Source organism: Alexandromys fortis, unplaced genomic scaffold (genome assembly GCF_014885135.2).
Source record: "Alexandromys fortis isolate MF-2015 unplaced genomic scaffold, M_Fortis_MF-2015_v1.1 scaffold_99, whole genome shotgun sequence".
Classification (NCBI taxonomy): Eukaryota; Metazoa; Chordata; class Mammalia; order Rodentia; family Cricetidae; genus Alexandromys; species Alexandromys fortis.
In genome coordinates, this window is record NW_026067982.1 from 1,274,870 (window position 1) to 1,295,612 (window position 20,743).

General features: G+C 49.3%; 1 protein-coding gene across 3 annotated transcripts in view; it reads left to right on the forward strand.

The window, feature by feature from the left end:
• Actn1 (actinin alpha 1) overlaps positions 1–20,743 on the forward strand; it is a 94,237-nt gene that overhangs the window by 39,134 nt on the left and 34,360 nt on the right. For all 3 annotated transcript variants that reach the window (XM_050158643.1, XM_050158644.1, XM_050158645.1), the window contains exons 2-3: positions 14,783–14,897; positions 18,699–18,818. In XM_050158643.1, coding sequence (XP_050014600.1) covers positions 14,783–14,897; positions 18,699–18,818 — 235 coding nt within the window. The remainder of the gene's footprint in view (positions 1–14,782; positions 14,898–18,698; positions 18,819–20,743) is intronic.

A 20,743-nucleotide genomic window follows, 5' to 3' on the forward strand; every position in this document is an offset into this window, starting at 1 on the left:
GGGCTCCTGGACAGGCTGGGAGCTCAGTGACCGTAACAGGTCCCACTGCCTAACATAGGCGAGGGTTCCCTGCTTCTCCTTACTGCAGGGGTTCGGCGTATGTATGCTGTTTTCTGTGTGTGCGCACACATACATGTATGTAGTTCTGGGAACTGATCTGGGGCCTTGTACATACTCGTCAGTGCTCTAACACTGAGCTACAGCCCCAGCCCTCTGGACTACTTTTTTTTCTGGGGGAGGGGGGGGTAAGATGAGTTTCTCTTAGTCCTGGCTGTCTCTGCCTGCCTCTGCCTCCCGAGTGCTGGTATTAAAGGCGTGCATCACCACCGTGTGACTCTGGACTACCTGTAAAGGTGCTGATCTGTACTGTGTGTGCTCAAGAAAAAGGAACTTGATTGGACCTCAGGTTAAGGGGACTGAGGTGGTTAGGCTCTTTGTTCAGGGCCCACTGTCATTGTGGGCCCATACAAGATGACCAACTGTGTGCATGTCCCATTTCCTACACAACACTCCCCACAAAAGACCCTCTCACACCCTCTCCACTCTTTCCCTGACAGCGACGCAACCCAGTATTCAGCCATGCGAGAATGCCCTGGATGGGGTTTTCTGGGTTGTGGGGTGAGTGCCCCTTGAAGTCCCTCGTGAGGTACAAGATCACTCTCTAGACATGCTGTAGAGTGCTCTTGTCACCCAGCATCCTCCATGACTCTTCAGGGTTCGGAGAACCATTTCTACAGCAATTCCATGGCCCCAGACTGGTTCCCACAGTCTCGTTTCTTTGCGTTGTCCACCCTTACCCTTTCTTACCCTTTCCTTTCTTCTTGTACTTCAAATTTTTTTGGCTGTGCTAGGGTTTTGCATAGACAAGCTGCTCGAAAGCCCTCTCTACCACTCAGCAAAAAAGTATCTTGGAAATGGGCTCAGAAAGGATGGGAATTGATTTAGATCCCAAGGCCAGTAAAGCGGCAGACCAAGAATGCATCAACTCACATCTTAACCACCAAGTGTGAGGTCTTTAGACAGGGGGGTTCCCAGAGCAGCATCTGCAGAAATGAAATGTCTCCACTTTCCCGGAGCACTGGCAGGTGCTCCGGTGGCAGAACACGGCCATCTGGATTCTAACAAGTGCTCCTGTGACTCTGCTGTGAGTTCCAGTTGGAGACCCCTTCCACTGAGCCGCCTCCTCCATCCTTCTGTGTTCCTCATCCCTCCTTCCCCCTTTTCATCGTTGGGTTCATCTGTGTGAACCCAGATTCTGGGCGCAGGCTGCTCTCGAGGGTGCTTGGTGTCTGTTACAGACAGCTACATCTCTGTGGAGCCGGAGACCTCCAGGAACCCCTCGTCCTAAATCCCCGAAACCTGTTGACAAGGCTGGATCCCAGCTGTCTCCAGCCATTGCACGGAGGTTGGAGTTCCTGGGCACTGTGCCAAATATTCTAGATAAGCCTGGGTGTGGACTGTGGTATAGGTCAGAGCAGAAGGTCTAGTGACAGAAAGGGGAGAGACACGGACAGTTTCTTCATTTAAGCAATTTGGGAATTTGTGCTGAGGATGTGGTGAGCTGGTAAAACACAGCACATAAACGGACCGTTCCCTGTCTGTAGGAGTTCATGGTCAGTCTGTTACATAGTGAGTTTTAGGCCAAGCCTGGGTTACATGAGACTCTGTCTTAAAACCAAACAAATTGTGCTTTGTGGCTTGACCTCAGAGAGCAGATTCCATAGAGGGGCTTGGAATCTAGTCCAGCTCTTCATTCCTGGTTAGCACGGCACATTCCACAGAAATGACCCAGGAAGAGATGGATGCTAACCCGATTCTGTTTTCTGAGCCCCTGCCATAAATCAAGTGCTTTTCCATCAGCCCAGAAGCGGTAGATGGATCTTCTCACACACAGGTGCAGCCATTAGTGCGTCAATGCCATCTTTCAACACCACGGCAGAGATTTGTTAGGGTCTAGACCCGGCCAGACCGCAGAGCCCCGTATTGAAGATTAGCAGGCTTTGTCATCTGTGGGAGTTCTCTGTGGAACTGGGTGACCTGTAGGTTTTAGAATCTGTGCCAGATAAAAAACCAAATGAGCTCACTTGTAGGTGGCTTTTCCTTCTATGGGGAAGGAATGTGCAGGCCAGGCCTGTGGGTCTTAGCTGGCTGAGGCCTGTGTGCTGTCAGCTCAGCAAGGGCCAGACGCATTCACTCGGGATGTAAGTTGGGGGACAAGAGCTTCCTCGCTCCCCAACTGGCCTGCTGGGATGGGGTGCCATTCTGCTGAGAGAAAGCCTGCTTGCTCCACTAGCCTTCAAATCCTCATTCCTGCTGGCTTGAATGCCTTGGGGAAGCCGTATAGGGAGCCCCAGTTCCTTTTGCTAGCCACGAAGGAGCCACAGCCTGCTTTTGAGGCGGGTTTCTTCCAAAGGGTCACGTGGACAGAGACAAAAAAAAAAAAAGACCAATGTTAGCATAAAAGATTTAGTGGGATCCTAGAATATTTAACTTGTTGGGTTAAGAAAAATTTAAATAGACCCTTCATGGGGGTAGAATTTTATAACTTAATACTTTTCACTGTATTTTATCGGTAAGTGCAACCAATTTGAGAACATAGAAAAATAAATTTCATACTCCTTGGCTATCACCCCCAGCCCTAAGCAACCACTGTTTAATTAATAATTAATTTTGGAGACAGGGTCTCACTGTGTATCTCTGGCTAGCCTGGAACATACTAAGTAGACCAGGCTGGCCTCAAACCCACAGAAATCTGCCTGCCAGCCTCCTCAGTGCTGGGATTATTAAAGGCATGTGCCACCACACCCAGCCATATTTCCTTCTTTCTTCCTGAGATCGGGTCTTGCTCTGTAGCCCAGAGGGTGGCTTCTACCTCATAATCCTCCTGCCTCAAACTCCCAGGCTGGTCTTTACATGCGCACACACACACGGAATCAGCTCTAGACTGAGCCCGTCGCACTAGCTCACAATAGTCCAAGGGAACTGAGGTTGTTTTTGCCCCTTGCTAGTGTTGGAATCAAGACTCAGCGAGACCAAGCAAGTCTGGGACGATAAAGCTGGTGACTGACAGAGCTTCCTGTGGCTGCAGCATTTGCTGGGGATTGTGCAGTCTCTAGGAGCAGGACAGTGGTGGGGGTTATGATGGTGGCAGATTGGTAGGTGGAGTTGACTCTCAGTAGCAAGGGGCTAAGAGAACAGATTGTTTCTCCACTGGGACCAGTGTCGAATTCTCCCAGGGTGCACAGGTTCAATCTGCACAGGGCAGGGAAGAGCATGCCAGGGCCTCATGGTGGGCCCTTTACAAGCAAGGAATGCTCCTTAGGTTCATCAGCCACGTTGACATGGGTGACCCTTCTGGTCTCTGGCACTGTGACTCCAGAAATGGGCTGTGTAGATGGACACAAACCAGAAAACACAGCTCCCCTCCTTCTACAGGCTGATTTGGGTCTCCTCATGAGCGGGAGAAAAATAGCTGAAGCTCTTTCTTGCCAAAACTTGGTGCTCTGTGAATGATTAACTCTGATTAAACAGAAAGGGAAGAGGAAGTGACAATGGACATTTATTGGGCTCCTGCTATGACCAGGGAGGGCATTTGCTGACTGGTTAGCACGCACGGTCTTAATCCTAACAGCCCTGGGAGTAGTTGTCAGGCCAGGCACTTAGGCCCAGGTGGATTAAGTAAGGCCACTTGGACCAGCTGGTTGGCATTTTCAGGTGTCTGTTGTGGACAGAGCACTGACTAGTAGTATAGGTCTACCTGTGTGGACGGATCTTCAGACTGCGAGTCAGGGCTAGTGAGAGGTTAGGTCAGGGCTACAGCTCAGCCTGTTGACCCCCAGAGTTTACCTTGACCCCAACATTAGTACGGGTGTGTGTGTGTGTGTGTGTGTGTGTGTGTGTGCGTGCGCGTGCGTGCGTGCGTGGTGGCTTAGAGAGCAACCAGTGGTTGAAGTCTCCTTCACAGCAGGGCGGAAAGTAAACAGATCTGGGTGGAGGTGGTTGGTGGAGCTCTGCCTTTTTATCTGCGGGTGAAGCAGCTGACTCTTGCTTTGAAAGGCTGGCACACCGCCCTTGATAAGCTACCCAGATACTCCTGTTTACACTACCAGCACAACAAGCATTTGAGGTCTCTTCTGGGTAGGTCTCTGCATAGAGGGACTACTACCTACAGTGCAGGCCCTGACCAAACTGGCCCGCACGTTTGTGTGGACCCTGAGGACCTCTAGGGTGGCCCTGGGGAGTCACCCTCCCTTTGTTAGCTGGCAGGTGGAGTCGGGGACTTAAACCCAAGCACACCAGGGACTCTGGCCTGATGCTTTTACAGCACAGTTGGGATCTGGCTCTGACCAGTACCCTTGGCACCTCAGCCAGTGTAGTGCTTGCTGTGGTTGGAAGGCTATAGGATCCAGCGGGTTTTGTTTTTTTTTTTTAAATTTTGTTTGCCTAGAATTGCCAGTTTGTACAAAAAGTTTCATTCCACCTTCAAGAAGCTTAGCTGCTCCTTTGGGGGTTCTGGGACGATGTGGCATACTTTGATTCTCCCTACAATTCACCATTATAGACTTAGCTATGGGGGAGCTTTTGTTCCAGATGCCGGATTGTCCTCTGTCCCTCTCTCTAGTTATGCCTTTTCTTGTAGGATTTTACCAGGGGATTTGATTTTTCTCAGAGCCCTCTCTCTCTCTCTTATTCTTTTTTTGTTTTGTTTTATTTTATTATTATTATATTTTGTTTTATTTTTGCTTTTTGAAATAGGTTTTTTTTTTCTCTGTTTAGCCCTGGCTGTTCTGAAAAATCTCTGTAGATCTGTAACAAACAGGCTTTCTTAAACCTCCAGTCCCCAAATCATGCCGCACAGACTTATTATCAGTTGTGAATGCTCATCCTCAGCTTGTGCTCCTCCCACTAGCTTAATTAGCCTGTTTCTCTTCATCTGCATATTGCCCCAGGGCTTTTACCTTTCCTTCCCTTTGTCCCACTACTCCCCCTTCTCTTCCTCATTCTGCCTGTCAGCCCTGCCTTATAGAGGGGTCTCTATAGCCTAGCTGTTGGTCTTTCAGCTTTCTCTTAGACCAGTCAGGCAAAGCAACACATCTTTATATTGTCAAATACAACATAAACAAATATAACATATCTTTACATAGTTAAAGTCATATGCCACACCAGACCAGGCTGGCCTCGTAACAGAGATCTGCCCGTCTCTGCCTCCCGGCTTCGGGTTAAAGGCAGTCCCGGCTGCCACAACCACTGGGCTGTCATAGTCTCACTCTGGGTACATATGGATTTGTGAGGCAGGATGGCCAACTTTCTGGGTGGCTGAGGATGACCTCGAGCTGATCCTCCTGCCTCCAGCTCTCGAGGACTGGGGTTGTAAGCATGAGTCAGTACACCCAGCCTTCATTCTTTTAAATGTAAGGGGCAATTTCCCCTCTCTATTATAGAAATAGTCAGTGATACTGTAACAGCATCCACACCCTTCCACCCCTGATCCCAGAGAAAGAGGAAGTCTATTCTGTCCCATCCCAGAGGCCTGCCTGCCAATAATGTTGAAATTTACACACTTCAGACTTTCTTTACATTTGCATGCCTTTTTAGATAGATAAAGGCAGTATGTGCTGTAAAATTCAAAGGAAAACAAAGGGATATTCTAGGGAAAGCAAATGTCTCTTCCTTCCATCCCAAACCTCTCCTCCTCTTCCCTGGAGCCAGCCACTGGTCCCAGGTTCTCCCGCATCGTCCCTCAGGGAGATTCTACCATCAAGCTTTGGTTTCTCATTTTCATTATAGTCCAAGCTAACCTCAGGCTGATGATTCTCCTTCCCCAGCCTTGTGATTGCTGGGATTGCAGGCACCATCAACGCAACCTGCTACCAAACTGTAGCCTGTCCAGTAAACAGTTATCTGCTAGGCTGGGGAGGGTCAGAGAGACTGAAACACTGTCCTTGTTTTGAGTCCCTTGAGGTTAAACCACCCATCCCTGTGGAGTTTATTTGGGAAGAAACTGAGGAGGAACAAAAGGTTGTCACCTAGTGTTCTCTTTAGCTGTGTTTTTGAAGCATCCTATGATGAGATTTCAGAGCTGACAGGTTAACTTATCTGAGGTCACATGCCTAGTTGAAGCAGGGCAGGCCCAGGCTTCCTGACTGACTCCTGTCCTTTGAACAATAACTTTCCTGAAGTCAACCAGGGCTGGGAACCTTGATTGCAAGAGGAAGAGGTATCCAGGAAAGGTGTGGCCAGCAGGTGAAAGCCTAGGCCTGTGGCTGGCCGCTGCCCTGTCCCTACCGAGCCAGTCTCAGGTGGCCGCCGGGCATTGTTTACTCTGTACTGGTGTCACCGGAGGCCTCCTGGATGGTCACTTGAGCATGGACAGCCTTGGATTTTGTTTGGCGGAACAAATATCCCAAAGAAGAGGCTAGCTGGGGAGAAGGCAGAGAGGGTAACAGACCAACTGTATTTATAGGCCGTGGGGCCAGAAGAGCAGCTCAGAGTCCTGGGAACTTCAGTTCCTGGAGCACAAGTGTGTTTGCATTTGGACACAGTTGGCCTTAGTCATTTTGTCATGTTTGTGTGACTGTACACAGTTTGAAACCTGTGTTTATAAACGGTTAGCATGCACAATCTTGTTTCAGACTTTTTTGTTAATTACATATAAGCACTTTCTTATAATAATATGTAGTTTCAAAGCCCATCATACTGGTCATCTTCTATTCTAACTGAACACGTGGTGATTTACTTAACTGTATACCTTATTAATACAAGAATCCTAATTTTCTTTGCTTCATTAAGGCTAGCTAGGGAACATGTTTTCATGTTTAAAGCCTTTTTTTTTTTAAAAAAAAAAAACAACTTTTTAAAAAAAAATATGTGTATGGGTGTTTTGCCTGCATGTGCTACATGCCTGCCTGGTACCCATGGAGGCCAGAAGAGGGCATTGGATCCCCTTAACCAGAGTTACAGATGTGGGGGCTGGAAACTGGATCTGGGTCCTCTGCAAGGACAGCAAGTGTTCTTAACTACTGAGCCATCTCTCCAGCCCCCTACAGCCTTTTCTTTATTTGGCATTTTATACCCAGGATAGAGTCTCCGAATTAGGGTATAGTTCAGCCTTGTTCTGGTTCGCTTTGGCAGCTGCTTTCCTTTAGAGCTGTAAAGAACCAGCCTGCACACGGTCGTATTGGGCATTGCCTTGCACACGCTCCACCGACAGGAACTAGCAGGTATTCATTTGCAACAATAATGGGTGGCTGTCCTAGTTGGCCCTCTATTGCTGTGTAAGCACCATGACCACGAGTAATGGGGAAGAACGGATTTATTTTTGCTTACACGTCCTGTTCGTCCACTGATAGGGAAGGAAACTGGGGTAGGTACTCAAACAGGAGCGAAGGGGCGGGGCGGAAGCAGGAGCTGTGGAAGATAGCTGCTCACAGCCAACTACCTCTTTTTTTTTTTAAAAGATTTATTTATTTATTATGTATACAACATTCCTTCCATGTCTGCCTGCATGCCAGAAGAGGGCACCAGATCTCATATAGATGGTTGCGAGCCACCATGTGGTTGCTGGGAATTGAACTCAGGACCTCTGGAAGAGCAGTCAGTGCTCTTAACCTCTGAGCCATCTCTCCAGCCCCCAATGACTTCTTTTATACCTCCCAGGGCCACCTGCCTGGGGGTGGCACTGCCCACAGTGAGCTTCCCTTCCACCCATCTGTCAGTAGTTATAAACACGCCCCGTATTTGCTTCCTGGCTAATCTGATGGAGGCAGTTCCTCATTGGAGGTTTTTCTTTTCCCAGATGATCCTAGCTTGTGTCGAAATGATTGACAAACCAGCACAAGGACATTACCCTTTGTTTTAGTTCACAAGGCACGGCAGAATGTGTGTAACCATGTAACGTCCTTTCTGAAACACCCGGGCTGTTGATCGATTCTACCTGTGGAGCGGTCTCCCTTCCTTGCAGGGTGCCCCCTCTACTTTTGACAGGAACGTCCTCAAGATGACTGATGTCATCAGTGGTCTTTAGGAGTGTCCTGTGATAGGCACAGCCATCGGCTATGTGCTCATTGTATGCGCTGCATGCTGTGCATGTATACTTTATTTTGTTAGCAGACTTAGAAAGGGTCCATGGTTTTCCACCGTGGGAGCAGAGAGATACCTAGTAAGACTTAATTTAGACTTGGCTGTTGGCTCTTTTTGCTGTTTTGGAGGCAGACAGGGTTCCTATGGCATGTATTCTATTTTGGACTGTAGCAGTAGTTAAAGATCGAGGGGTTCCACATAGAAGTCCTTTCTTCTTTTCCTGCTGAAGTGTCCCTGTGAAGATCCACTGAGTTAAATGAGGCAAAGCACTCAGAAGAGGGAGGGTCCAGCGCACAGTAAGTGCATGCATGCTTAGTAAGCACAGTTGTTGTCATCGCTGGCATTTATGTTTGCCTCTGTTAGACCAGATTCTCCACAGGGGCATCTTGAGGTCTATTTCAGATTGAAGTAGACTTGCTGTTGTTTTCAAGACAGGGTTTCTCTCTGTAGCCCTAACTGTCCTGGAATTCATTCTGTAGAGCAGGCTGGCCTTGAACTCACAGAGATCCACCTGCCTCTGTTTCCCACACACTGGAATTAAAGGCATGCACCACCACCTGGCTTGGGATAGACTGTGATTGACATCTAGTAGGCAGAGTTCATGATGTTCTAATGGTGTCTAAGACCATACTACTCTTCCAACAGGGAATATTCTAACCCCAGATTCTTAAAGTATCAAGGTCAAGATACCCAGTTTATATGCCAGGCAGTGGTAGCGCATGGCTTGAATCCCAGCACTTGGGAGGCAGAGGCAGGCAGATCGTACTGAGTTTGAGGCCAGCCTGGTCTACAGAGTGAGTTCTAGGGCAGCCAGAGCTACATACAGAAGCCCTGCCTTGTAAAACCCAACACACACACACACACACACACACACACACACACACACACACACACACACACACACAGCTTATATAATGAAGCACGTGGCTTGGCGTGGCTGAACCCTTCACACTGGTCTTAACAGTTTCAGGAGCTGACCAGGTTTCTGTAGCATCACAGTCATAAAGGGTCTTACTCAGTTCAGCCTGAGAGCTATGTGAACCCCTTCAGCAGAAATACACGGTACCCTTCTGTGACATACAGCATGACCCCCTCGGGTCCCCTCAGCCCAGTGACCTGTGATCTTTCCTAAAGCTCTCTGTCTTCTATCTTCATGAGAGCAGCTGCCTAGGCCGTCACAATGATCTTCCAGATATGGCCATGGAGGCTTGGAGAAGCGAAGTCGCCTGCACAGCGTCATTGGGTGCAGCTGTCTCCTCGTCCAGCTGCAGAGTCCACATCTCTCACCTGTGGCCTGTTCTGCCTGGGGCTGCAAGGCCGGCTTCTTTGGAGAAGTTGAGACGACTTCCTCAAACATGTCTTCTCTCCTGGTCGGAGAGAGAGGCCCAGTTCCCTAGTCCTGCCCCGCCTGCCCATGTGTCTCTGGTCTCCTTCCCTCCTGGGTGCTCTCCCGTCTCCTGACAGTCACCTGCCAGCCCACAGGTGCCTCCGCTCTCACGGCGACTCACTGCCGCGCTGCTAGGAGAAGCTGCCTCTCTCCCGCTGACCCTGCTGACACGGGGTCTCCTGAACCTATCTGGCGTGTACTGTCATTGGCTTTCCAGCGACTGGTTCGCGGTGGATTCCACGAAATACACCTCACTGGTTTGACCAAATTTACACTTAAAATTTTAGCCTTGCTCCTGCACCCCTTCCAGCATGCCGCCCCTACCCAAGCCAGAAATCCGTGTCATTCTGGGGAGCAGAAGTTGTGAGGGGGTCCGTGATGTTGTCAATTGGGTAGCCTGATCTATGTGCCCTCAGTTGTACATTGAGGACATTGCATGCTATCTGATGTCATCGACGGAGTGTGCTTGCAGCTGTACTATAAGGACGGTGGCTTTCTCCGGCCATGGCGACAACGATGCTTAGAAACTACTGAGTGGCATCCCCACGCCAGTCCAGGGGCCCCTTTCCTGTTTTGTTTTTGTAGCTGTTTTCGTTTTGAGATGGGATCTCACTATGTAGTCCTAGCCTAGTGATCCTGGTCTTGAACTCATGGAGATCCACCTGCTTCTGCCTTGGGTTGCTGGGGTTAAAGCCGTGTGCCGCCATGCCTGTTTTAACTTGCTTAAAACCCTTGGTTTGAAGGGGCCTCTCGTCAGATCTTCTGTTGACGGTTCACAGGGTGTCCATTGTTACCCTCGTATTGCCGTTGGCCGAGTTGGAGCTGGGACAGCTCACACACCCACAGTGATAGATGCGGGGTTCTGTGGACATCCCTGTGGCCACCTTGTCTGCGGTCCTACTGATTCCTGCTCTGTGGAGTGATGTCACATAAGCCTGGGGCCTTCCTGTGCTTGCTTCCCTCCTTCCGCCAAGGTCAAGACTGTGGCTGTCACATTAAAAACTCAGTCCCTGGCCCGTGCCGTGGGAAATAAGCTTCTATACCCCAATCCTTACTGGGTATGACTCTGGAAATCTTAACATAAACTACAATAGAGGCAGTAACGATAACAGCAGTGGCCACATCAGCCCCGCTGTATTTCACACACATTAATATAATAGGGCCATTATTAATACAAATACTACTACTTTGTTAGTATTCTCATGCATGCCTGGCAGATAGCTGCTGTCCCCATTGTACAGTTCTGAAAACTGAGGTACATGGAGAAGAGTGTGTATAACCTTGAGTGTGGTAGAACCACACTCAGAGTTGTGGCTCTAGACATCTTTGAGCCAGAAGGGAGGCATTCTCAAAAACCAGGGGCATTCTCAAGGTATGTTAAAGGTATATTGTCACGGTAGCGGTTAATGGCAAAATGAGACCATAGCAGAAACCAGGGAAGCAAGACTCAGGCCCCGGGAACTGGGGACAAAGTGTCTTTCTCGCTCCGGCCAACCTGTGTGCCACCACCCTTTGTGACCGTGAGCTACACCCTGATACCCGGACACAATCTTTACCTCAGGCCACCATTAGGTACCAAGGTCAGGGAGGGGTGAGGTGACCCAGGTTCCTCCCGTTTTCCCTCCCAGTCTAAGACCTGCAGAGGCTGGCAGCTGGGTGCACGTGAACACCGGTGCATGTATGTGTGTGCATGGGGGAGAGGATCATGCATGGGGAGGTACAGCGGAGGCAGAGAGGCGCGCTTGCCCCGTCGCAGCTCTGGGAGTAGGTCCCAGTGTGGTCCTTGCCTAAGCATGGCTCCTGAGAGCGCAGGAGATGCGGGGAAGGGAAGCCTGTCTTCCTTTCCTGTATTAGACTGCGGGAAGAGGGGATGCTCCAGGAGGGGAGTGAAGACTTTTGGGGACGGAGTGGAAGTTAGATAAAGTAGGGCCCGCCGGGACGCAGGCAGGCATGTGGTCCTTTGCCCCTTTTCTAGAAGAAGTTGGACTGTTAGGCTTCTGAGTGTAGCATTGCCCGCCCTGCTGGGTGTTGTGTGGGGCCGGGGGTGTCTGAAATGGGTGTCCCTTTGGCTGCTAACTTTTCCTCCTTGCACCCTGAGGAGAGAACATGGTGGCGTGGTTCATGGTGGTCTGTGGCTTCTCTGCTGGGGCACACCGGGCTGCCATCAAAACCACCTTCCTCTGTATCAATTCCTCAGCACCCTGTAGCACCCATCCCGAAGTTCCTAGGAGCAGCACCTGGAAAGTTGGGACCTTGAAGGGTTTGGGGGATGGAGGCAGGGAAGGGTTGTGGAGAGAAAACATATATAGTGGCGCCAGGCCTTCCAGGACAGCCACCATGTTTGGGTTTTTGTTGTTGTTTTGGGGCCTTTGGGTGGGTATAATGGCAGGCATTTTGTAAATCGTGTTTTAAATCCTGTGGACTTGGAAGTGCCTTGTGTACCTCATTTTACTGCTAAGGGATCTGGAGTTTTGGAGTCTAGAGAACAGTGGATTCTGAACAGCCCTTGGGAAGAGTGTGTTCTTAACATTCAATTACTCCACATCCCCCATGCCTGAGCTGTGTGGCTACTGCTTGTAGGGGTACTGTAGTACTTCTGAGGGGTTCAGGACCCTAAGCTGTGGGGCCCTGGAGACCAGGGCTTTTATTGACTCTTCTGGTAGGCTTAGCCTCAGGGCTTTGTCCTGGAGGCCTGAACAAACACAGGTGTTGTTTTGGCTCCCGCAGCTTCCCCAGGAAATGGGGCCAGCTGCTTTCTGCCTTACTTAGCCGCTTTCACAAGCTCAGCCCTCTTACAACAGCCTCTTCCTCCCTGGGCTCCTCCCTGCCTGCCTTCGGGGCCAGGTTAGTAAACAGGGAGAACTCAGGGCCCTCTCTGTTGGGCGGCTCCCATCAGGAACCTGAGCTTCCAGTTGCTGGCACTAACCAGGTTCCCTCAAAGCCTCAGGAAGTTTTTGGCTGAGGGTCAAGGCACTGAAAGCTAGAGGGTGGGCCTGGAGAAGAGGCTTACTAACTAGGTGTTGAGATAGGAGATACTGATCATGGGATAAGACACTCCCATCCCTAGCCACGGTGATACGTGCAGTGTGGTGGCTATGGGCCAAAGTATGGACAGGTGGCAGTTGGGAGAGATTGTGTGGAACCAGAGAAGTTGTGCCTACCCTAAAGATTTAAACACACTTTGCAGGATTTTTTATGCCAACAAAAGAGTACTTTGGTTGCAGTATTTTTTTTTAATGCCAACTAAAGAAACAGATGACCCAGGCAGCCCTTTCTCCCAAGCTGTCCTCTGAGGCCAGAGGGTCTCTAAGTACCAGGGAGGATGGCCACCTACCCACTCCCTGCCCTAACTGTTAAGTTGGGAGTGTAGCCCTCAGCCCCCAGGCCTGAGAGTTGTCTGGACTTCAAATCCCCTCCCTGGGGGGTCAGGACCACTCCCACAGGGCACTTAAGTGAACTCCCTGGTTGGGTTGTGTTTGCCCCCTCCTGTTCCCCCTCAGGGCCACTGGAGAGTGTAGGAATCCCATTAAACCTGGATATTTCTTAATTTGACTTGTTTTGATTTGGCTTGATTGGAATTTTTGCTTCGGCAAAGAGCTCGCATTAGGAAAAAATACCTAACACTAACCACTTAGTATTGCACATAGGCGATAAGCTGGCTCTTTGGGATCCCTCTCCAGGGCCTAGCAGGTGAGTGTTAAGTACTGACCTGCAGGAGCAGCCAGTCTGGGGTGTCGGGTTGAACAGTGGCCGGGTCCAAGCAACAGTAGAAAGTGGTGTTGCAGGCTCTGCGCCCAACCCAGACACATCTCCTGGAGGAGGTGACATCTGTACCCAGTCCTAAAAAGCAGGTGTGTTAGCCAAGCAGGGTACAAAGGTCAGAGCAGACTGAGGAATGGTTTGTTTTTCCTTTGCCCACCCTGATCTGATGTGGTTTCCATGAAGATTTGGTATGGCACAAGCCCCTTCTCCCTGTCACGGTGGTGGGTGTTTGCCCTGGGTAGGTAACTTAGTTACCATGAGATCTGAGAACTGAAGTGCAGAGTTTGTCCAGCGCTGTCCCTCTGACCTCTCCCATTTCTCCGTCCCCCTTCTTGCTATCACAGGCTCTTCACCTTTGTTCGTAAATCCAGACAGCCAAATTTTGTTGTCCCCCTTGACAGCGAGTTGGATGGTCTTTCTCTGCCCCACCCTTTGCCTCTTCGCTTTGGAGGTTCCCAGAGCAAGAGGAAGGTGGGATGTGAGTGACCTCCCCTAAATGAGGACCTGCTAAGCATGCTACTCAACCATGGGGTTTGCAGGGTAGGCAGGAAGAGCTGAGTGACCCCTACAGTGAGGTGGACAGGACCAGACTCTTGGAGCCTCGTGTGATGGTGCCATGGGTTGAGATTTGACTGAGCTCTGAACGAACAGGAGAAACTGGAATGTATGCGCATCTGTTTCCCGTGTTTGTGGAGTCAGCCCATCCCATGTCTGTACCATATCATCGCGAGGTGTTATTAGCATAAGCCCCCTTGGCTGGTGGCCTGGCCTATGGCTGGGGGCCCGATCGTCCCCCACCCCATCTCACAGAGAAGTAGCTACAAAGTTGATGGTCTGTGTCAACTTTCTTCCACCCCTCCTGAGATTCTCCACGGTTCTACAGCTGAGGGCGATCCACCCTCACCCAGATGCCCACATACACATGCCGGGGGACTTTCTCCTTATCCCGACACCATGCTTCTGAACTCTGTCTCCAGCAAAAAGGAATCTTTTCCCCTGGTTGGCTACCAGGAGGGAAAGGATTTTATAAGGTGACTTAGCCAAAGGTACTGGTGGGTTTTGCTGGTGCCTTCTGGCTTTACTCTTTCTTAAAACTATAGAGGGAGATTGCTAAGAATGAGACTGTGGCCCTTCTGGGTGGGGTAGAAATGATGGTTTTGTGGAAGGCTGGGATGCGCTGAGCTGATTCATTCCCATCCCTTACCCGCTACCTTTAGGCCCCAAAGGATGCCTCACGTGAATTTCTGTGAAGAGCCTCCTGATTGGTTGATGTACCCTTAGGCCCTAAAGGATGCCTCCTCCCTGGCATTTCTGTGAAGAGCCTCCTGATTGGTTGATGTGACTGTGGCCATCCTCCCTGGGCCCTTCTTGTGGCTTGTAAACTGAGGGTGTCACGAGCCTGCTGAGGATCTTACACCGAACAGCTGGGAGGGCGGAGGTGGGGGGGCACGATGGGGGAGGGGACCGGAAGTCATTGAGGCCTGTGGTCAGGGCCACAGAAACTGTATGGCTCATGAGGAGACTGACCACCTGCTTTTCTTGCCTTCGTGTTAGACATTCACAGCCTGGTGCAACTCTCACCTGCGGAAGGCAGGGACACAGATCGAGAACATTGAGGAGGACTTCCGTGATGGCCTGAAGCTCATGCTGCTCCTGGAGGTCATCTCAGGTGAGCTGGCCTGGCCCAGGACAGGGCGGCCCCCTCTGGGTTCTAGCCTGACATTTGGTTGTCTTCTGTCGTGTTCAGAGTTGGCCTCTGTGGGTACCAGGCAAGCACATGGTGCTCTTACATGTATGCAGGCAAAGCACACACCCACACACACATGAAAGCACTCATACATAATATATAAGACAAAAATTATACAAATATAAAAATTTGTATATTATATAAGATACAGAAAAGGCATCAATCAAAATGTCACGTCCCTTACTCTATTTCTGTGGCGGGATCACTCCGATGACCTTATTAGGCCCTGTCTTTTTAAAAGTCTTACCACTTGGAACATCACCATGCTGGAGTCAAACTTCCAGGACCCGAGCCACTAGGAGAGAAACCATAGCGTTGTGCGTGTTCACTTGGGTGTTCCAAAGCAGCAGCTGGGACTACATCTTGCCATCCTAAAGCCTAACCTAGGACCACAGATTGTTCTGCCTCTACCCTTCTTTCTACCTTGATACCCCCACTCTTTGTGTTCCCCCCTTTTAACCTTTTGTATTGTGGGCCTCTGGTGACTCCCACCTAGAGGAAACCGCCCAGGCCTTAGGTTTGGGCTCCGCCCCTTCCCCTCCCCTCTGCCGCCCAGCACTCTGACAGCCCAAATATGGTCAGGCTGTTCCCTGCTCAGAAGGCTTTTGTGCCTCCCCAGGGCTTCCAGCCCGAGTCCACATTCCTTTGCCCAGCCCTTCGGATCATTTGGGAGCTGGCACCTGCTTTGTCTCCAACTAACTATTCCCAAAAAGGTAGCAGACCTCAGGCCCTCTGCCACACTGGGAGGCTCCCACATCTCCCCAGACGACAACGTGTCCCGTTTGTTCCCATGTCCCGTTTCTTGTGCCTTTGCATGACTTCCGACAGCCTTGCTTCTCTAAGAACAGCTTTTCACATTCCCTTTAAAATGAAACCTGGGTAGGGCAAAATGAACACAGTGGGAACCTTAACCATTTTTGCCTTTGGGGGAGGGGGCGGGAATTACTTATTTTGGCTCTTGAATTCACAGGTTTCAGCCCACAGTGGCAGGGAGGCCGTGGTGGAACAGATCATCTTGGCAGCAAGCAGCCGAGAGAAGGGGGTACACAAAGAGGCCAGAGCATTTTTCTAATGATGGACTTCCCCCAAAAGCCCCACCTTCTGCTTTTCACCACCTTTTAATCATGCCATTGTCTTCTGGATCTGTCAGGGCATTGATCTGTTAATCAGGTCAGATTCCCTAATGATCTCTGAGAACACCCAGGCGTGTACTTGACTAATCTTGGCATCTCTTAATCCATTCAAGTCAACACTCAAGACATGGAGATCTACCTCTTGTCAACTTGACACCAAACACGTCACGTTAAACCCTAACATTCCACCCCTGGACCCCAAAAGGCTACACTCCCTCTATCTCCGCGAGTCCGTATGATCTTAACAATTCCAGCGTGTTCAGAAGAGCCTACTGAAATTCAAGGCAGTCTCTTAGTGCTGAACCCTGTAATAAAGAAGTAAATAAATCAATCAAATTTGCATGCCTCTAACATATTGTGGCATAAATGAGGGTATAGAAAGGGAGAATAGTACCAACATAAGACCAGAACTGAGAAGAGTAAGGATTACAGCCCGCACAGCCATGTCCAGTCCTGGGGAGGCATGGTGGACGTGGTGAACTGAGTGGCCAGCCCTTCCTTCTACGTGGCTTGCTGCGTCCACTGCCTGAGGCTGTCATGAGCGGACATTCCACGGTCAGGCATCTTCAAGAGGTTTCCATTGCAGCACAGGCTTCACCTCCACTGAGCTCTTTGTAGGTAATTCAACCGTGTTAGCCGCTTCCTAGCCTCCCAGGCCTTCCTTTGAAATCTGGGTAGAAGCCACCGTAGATCTGTTACTGTTGAGTTCTGCATGGCCGCAAAGCCAGTGTCACATGGATGAAGCTCCCAACGTCCCACACTGCAGTGGCCTCTGGGTGCCTTGAGAAGCTGAACCTAGGAAAATGCTTCCTTGGGCGGGGAACCTGAGCAGCTCTCTCTTCTGAAAGGAAAACTTTTTTCCCTTATGACTTACTTTTATATTACTATTAATTTCAAGTTACCATACAAAGTAATAGGCTTCATTATATATGCATATATAATTATATATGCATATGCCTTGCTTTATTATAATTTATCCTCCTTCCTCACTGCCCTCCCCTGAAGGGAAACTCTTTTCAAAAAAATTTATAGTTTTATATTATGGGGTCTGGTCAGTTCCTGACATGTCAAAGACATCCTTCTTGTCAAGGTGTTTTCCTCTTGACCCCATGTAAAGGTTTTTTTTTTTTTTTTTTTTTTTTAAAGAGAATAAGAGATAGTTCTGAGGCTGTTTGGAGAAACACAGATTTGGTTTTTCTCAAATCCAATGTTCTGGTGTGGAAGCAGTTTCATGAGGTTTTTATAGATTTTACAGAACAAAGGTAATTATAAATCAGGAGGAGTTTAAAACACGTTGGTGGGTACGTCAGAGAGAAACTTACGACAAGATGGGAGAGCCTTTTTCTATAGGCCCAAGACGCTCCCTGATGTCCTCCTAAGCTTTGGATTGATGGAAGCTAGTACTCTAAGTCAGTGGAACCCAAAAAGTTTCTATTAGTTCACAGACTGTTAGTTCCAACACGGAGGAGAGAGGAGTAGCTGGGGAGGCCATTGAGAAAGAAACTCCTGGATCGTATCAAAGCTGCCTTGGCTTCTTTTTAATGTCAGTGATCTCTAACACCCTGTCTGTCCACAACTTGTGGTCCCCTCTTTGGGAGGGGGGTGAGAATTCAGGTTTTCCAGATCTTTCCCTTCTGCTCTTTGCCCTTGATTCCTGTTTGTCAACTTGCTAAGAGCACCTGTCCGTAACTAGGGCACAGCTTGAATGTGTTGCTGTCTTGAGATTTCTTTACCCAGGAAATTAGCCTGCTTCCTTTCAGTTCAGCTTCCCACAGAGCTCCCGGCCACCAGCAGCATCTAGACCAGTCTTGGCCAGAATGTTATATGACTGCCTCTAGTCCTCTCCTGTCTGGAGCCTCCTGGCTACTGTCTTGACTGACTTTGTTTCCCTTGGTATTCTGGTCTACTGAGCTCCCAGATCTGCTCATTAAGCTTCCTGTGTAACATTCTTGGGCTCCTCTGGTCCACATCTACTGATTTTTTTTCCTTCTTGCGTCTCTACACCTGTTTCAGATGTCGCTCAGGAGGTGTAAGCCATAGCTCATTGTATGTTTATTTTTTTTCACCTTTTAATTTAAGACCTGGCCTTTCCTACTGGACTGCAATTACATAAAAGGCAAGAAACTTGTTTGCTCTCAGATGCCCAGCACCTCAATCTCTGGCATCTGTTAGGAACATAAAAAATAAATAACAGAGGCTTGCTGCTCTTCCAGAGGACCTGGGTTTGGTACCAAATACCCATAGCTGGAGGCTCAGTTGCCGGTGTAACTCCAGCTCCAGGGATCTAGTGCCCTCTTCTGGTTTCCTTGGATACCTGCACCTATATGACAGACACACACAAAGATAGACACACACACACTTTTATTTTAAAATAAAGCTATAACTTTTGGGTGAATGCGCGCAGGTTTCTCTCTGGGAATCAAGGTAGACTCAACTAATCTTTGATTCCTGGGTGATAATTCCGAACATCTGAGAGGCAAATCATACATGTGCCCATTTAAGAAGCAACTAGGATGAGGAAGAGTGAGGATGGATGGCCCTGGCTCCTAGACAATTGTATCTCATTTTCATTTTCCTCCCTCTTGATCAGGCGAACGCTTGGCCAAGCCTGAGAGAGGCAAGATGCGGGTGCACAAGATCTCCAACGTCAACAAGGCCCTGGATTTCATAGCCAGCAAAGGAGTCAAGCTGGTGTCCATCGGGGCCGAAGGTGAGGCTTGATACCCTGGGGTCAGTGCTTCCTTGATCCTTTCTGCTCTGACTCCTGTAATGACAACACTGTCCTCCTAGGGCTACACCAGGGCTCGCCCCTTACCCTTTCCCTTCCCCGTTCTTTCACTACAGTCCTTATGATGTGCAGTTGCACCCAGAGTGCTGAGCACCTCACCCGATACTTCACTGCCCTCCGTGTCCTGTGGGGGTGCCCTGTGGGTGGGACAGTGCAGACAGACCCGTGGCTGGCAGGGCCCTGGGGAGACCCTGCTGCTCAAAAAAAGCAGCATTTTTAGTAGCATCCCCCTGGTTCTTTTGTTCTTTTCCCATCACGCTAAGCTTTTTTTTTTTTTTTTTTTTTGGTAGCTGAACCCATTGTTTGCATACCCTTCACAGTTAGAATGGAGCGGGTCTTCTGGTGTATGTTGTGCTGGCTCGTAGGAGCAGCTGGAATATTCTAACTGGGCCCTCTGATAACATAACCTATGATGAACACAGCACATGTTCATTGGGCACCTGCTGCAGGGTGCCAGGAATTGAAAGATACCATCTTACTCACTTGGCCAAGACATAGCCACAGTTGTGTCTTTGAGGACTCATTTATCGTGAGGAAAGCCATGCTGAAATGCTTTAACCTGTGACCTCAGAGGATGGAGTATCTCTAATGCTCACCCCCACTGTAGAAAAACATGCATCCAGATGACCATGCTGCTTGCTCTGATCCCATCTTCTCTGAGTGGCCAAACGAGAACCCAAATCTGTAGGCGGACCTTTCTTTCCCATCTGCCAGTTCCCAAATAACCGACACAGAGACTCAATATAAATGCTTGGCCTAAAGCTCAGGCTTATTACTAACTAGCTCTTACGACTTCAATTAACCCATATTTCTTATCTAAGTTTACCGTGTGGCTCATAGCTCTGTTACCTCATTTTGTACATGGCCTGCTTCCTCTTGTGTCTGTCTGGCAAATCCTCCGACTCTGCCCTTCTTCCTCCCAGCATTCTCAGTTTGTCTGTCCCACCTGACCTTATCCTGTTCAGCTACTGGTCAGTTAGCTTCCTTGTTAACTAATGAGAGTAATTACATATGCGCAGCGTACAAAGACTGTTCCACAGTACAAATCCAATTCTGTGTGACACCAGAAAAATGCGCTGGGGTGGGGCACTGTTGCTCCCTGTAAATCTGTAAGAACCCATTTCCTGTGGGTAATGGGAAAAGCCCTTTTTTTCTAGACATAGAAGGGTTTTATGCTCATCTATCTGCTTTAACAGGGACAACAAACTGCTGTGTGTCAGGTTGAGTCTGGTTGACAAAGGTTTTTGTGAACTGCTGAACACAAAACCACATCTGTTTGCCCGTCATCCGGGGCTGCTTTTGGTATCAGCAATGAAGTTCAATGGTTGCCGCAGAGACCATGTGGCCCGTGAAGACAAAACTATTTCTTGGCGGGCCCCGTATTGAGAAAGTCGGCTGACCCTTGTCTTGCCTGTTCGGGTTGGTGCTCAGACGGCAACCACACCTCTGGATCCTGGCAACGCTGCAGTTTTGAGCATCTCCAGGGCAGAGGCTAGGTTCTCTTTAGCCCGTGGCCACAGCTTCTGGCTGCTGATGCCGGGTGTGTGTTCAAAGCACGCGTGTAAGTGGCAGGTACTCACGTTGTGGCTGGAAAAACATTCTTGGCCTCTTAATAAAAAGAAAAGAACATCTTGTTCTACTAGGGAAGGCTGAAGCCTGGCAGAGTTTTCTCAGGCAGGAAAAGCCAAGAAAAATGCTGCTCGATGATCTGGCACCAGTTCCCCTTGGAGTAGGGAGGGAGAGAGTATGGGAAATGGACTAGGGTGAACAATAGGGATGGGTGGGGACTGCAGAGAACTGGAAAGAGCTTTTTCTTTAAAAAAAAAAAAAAAAAAAAAAAAAATGGA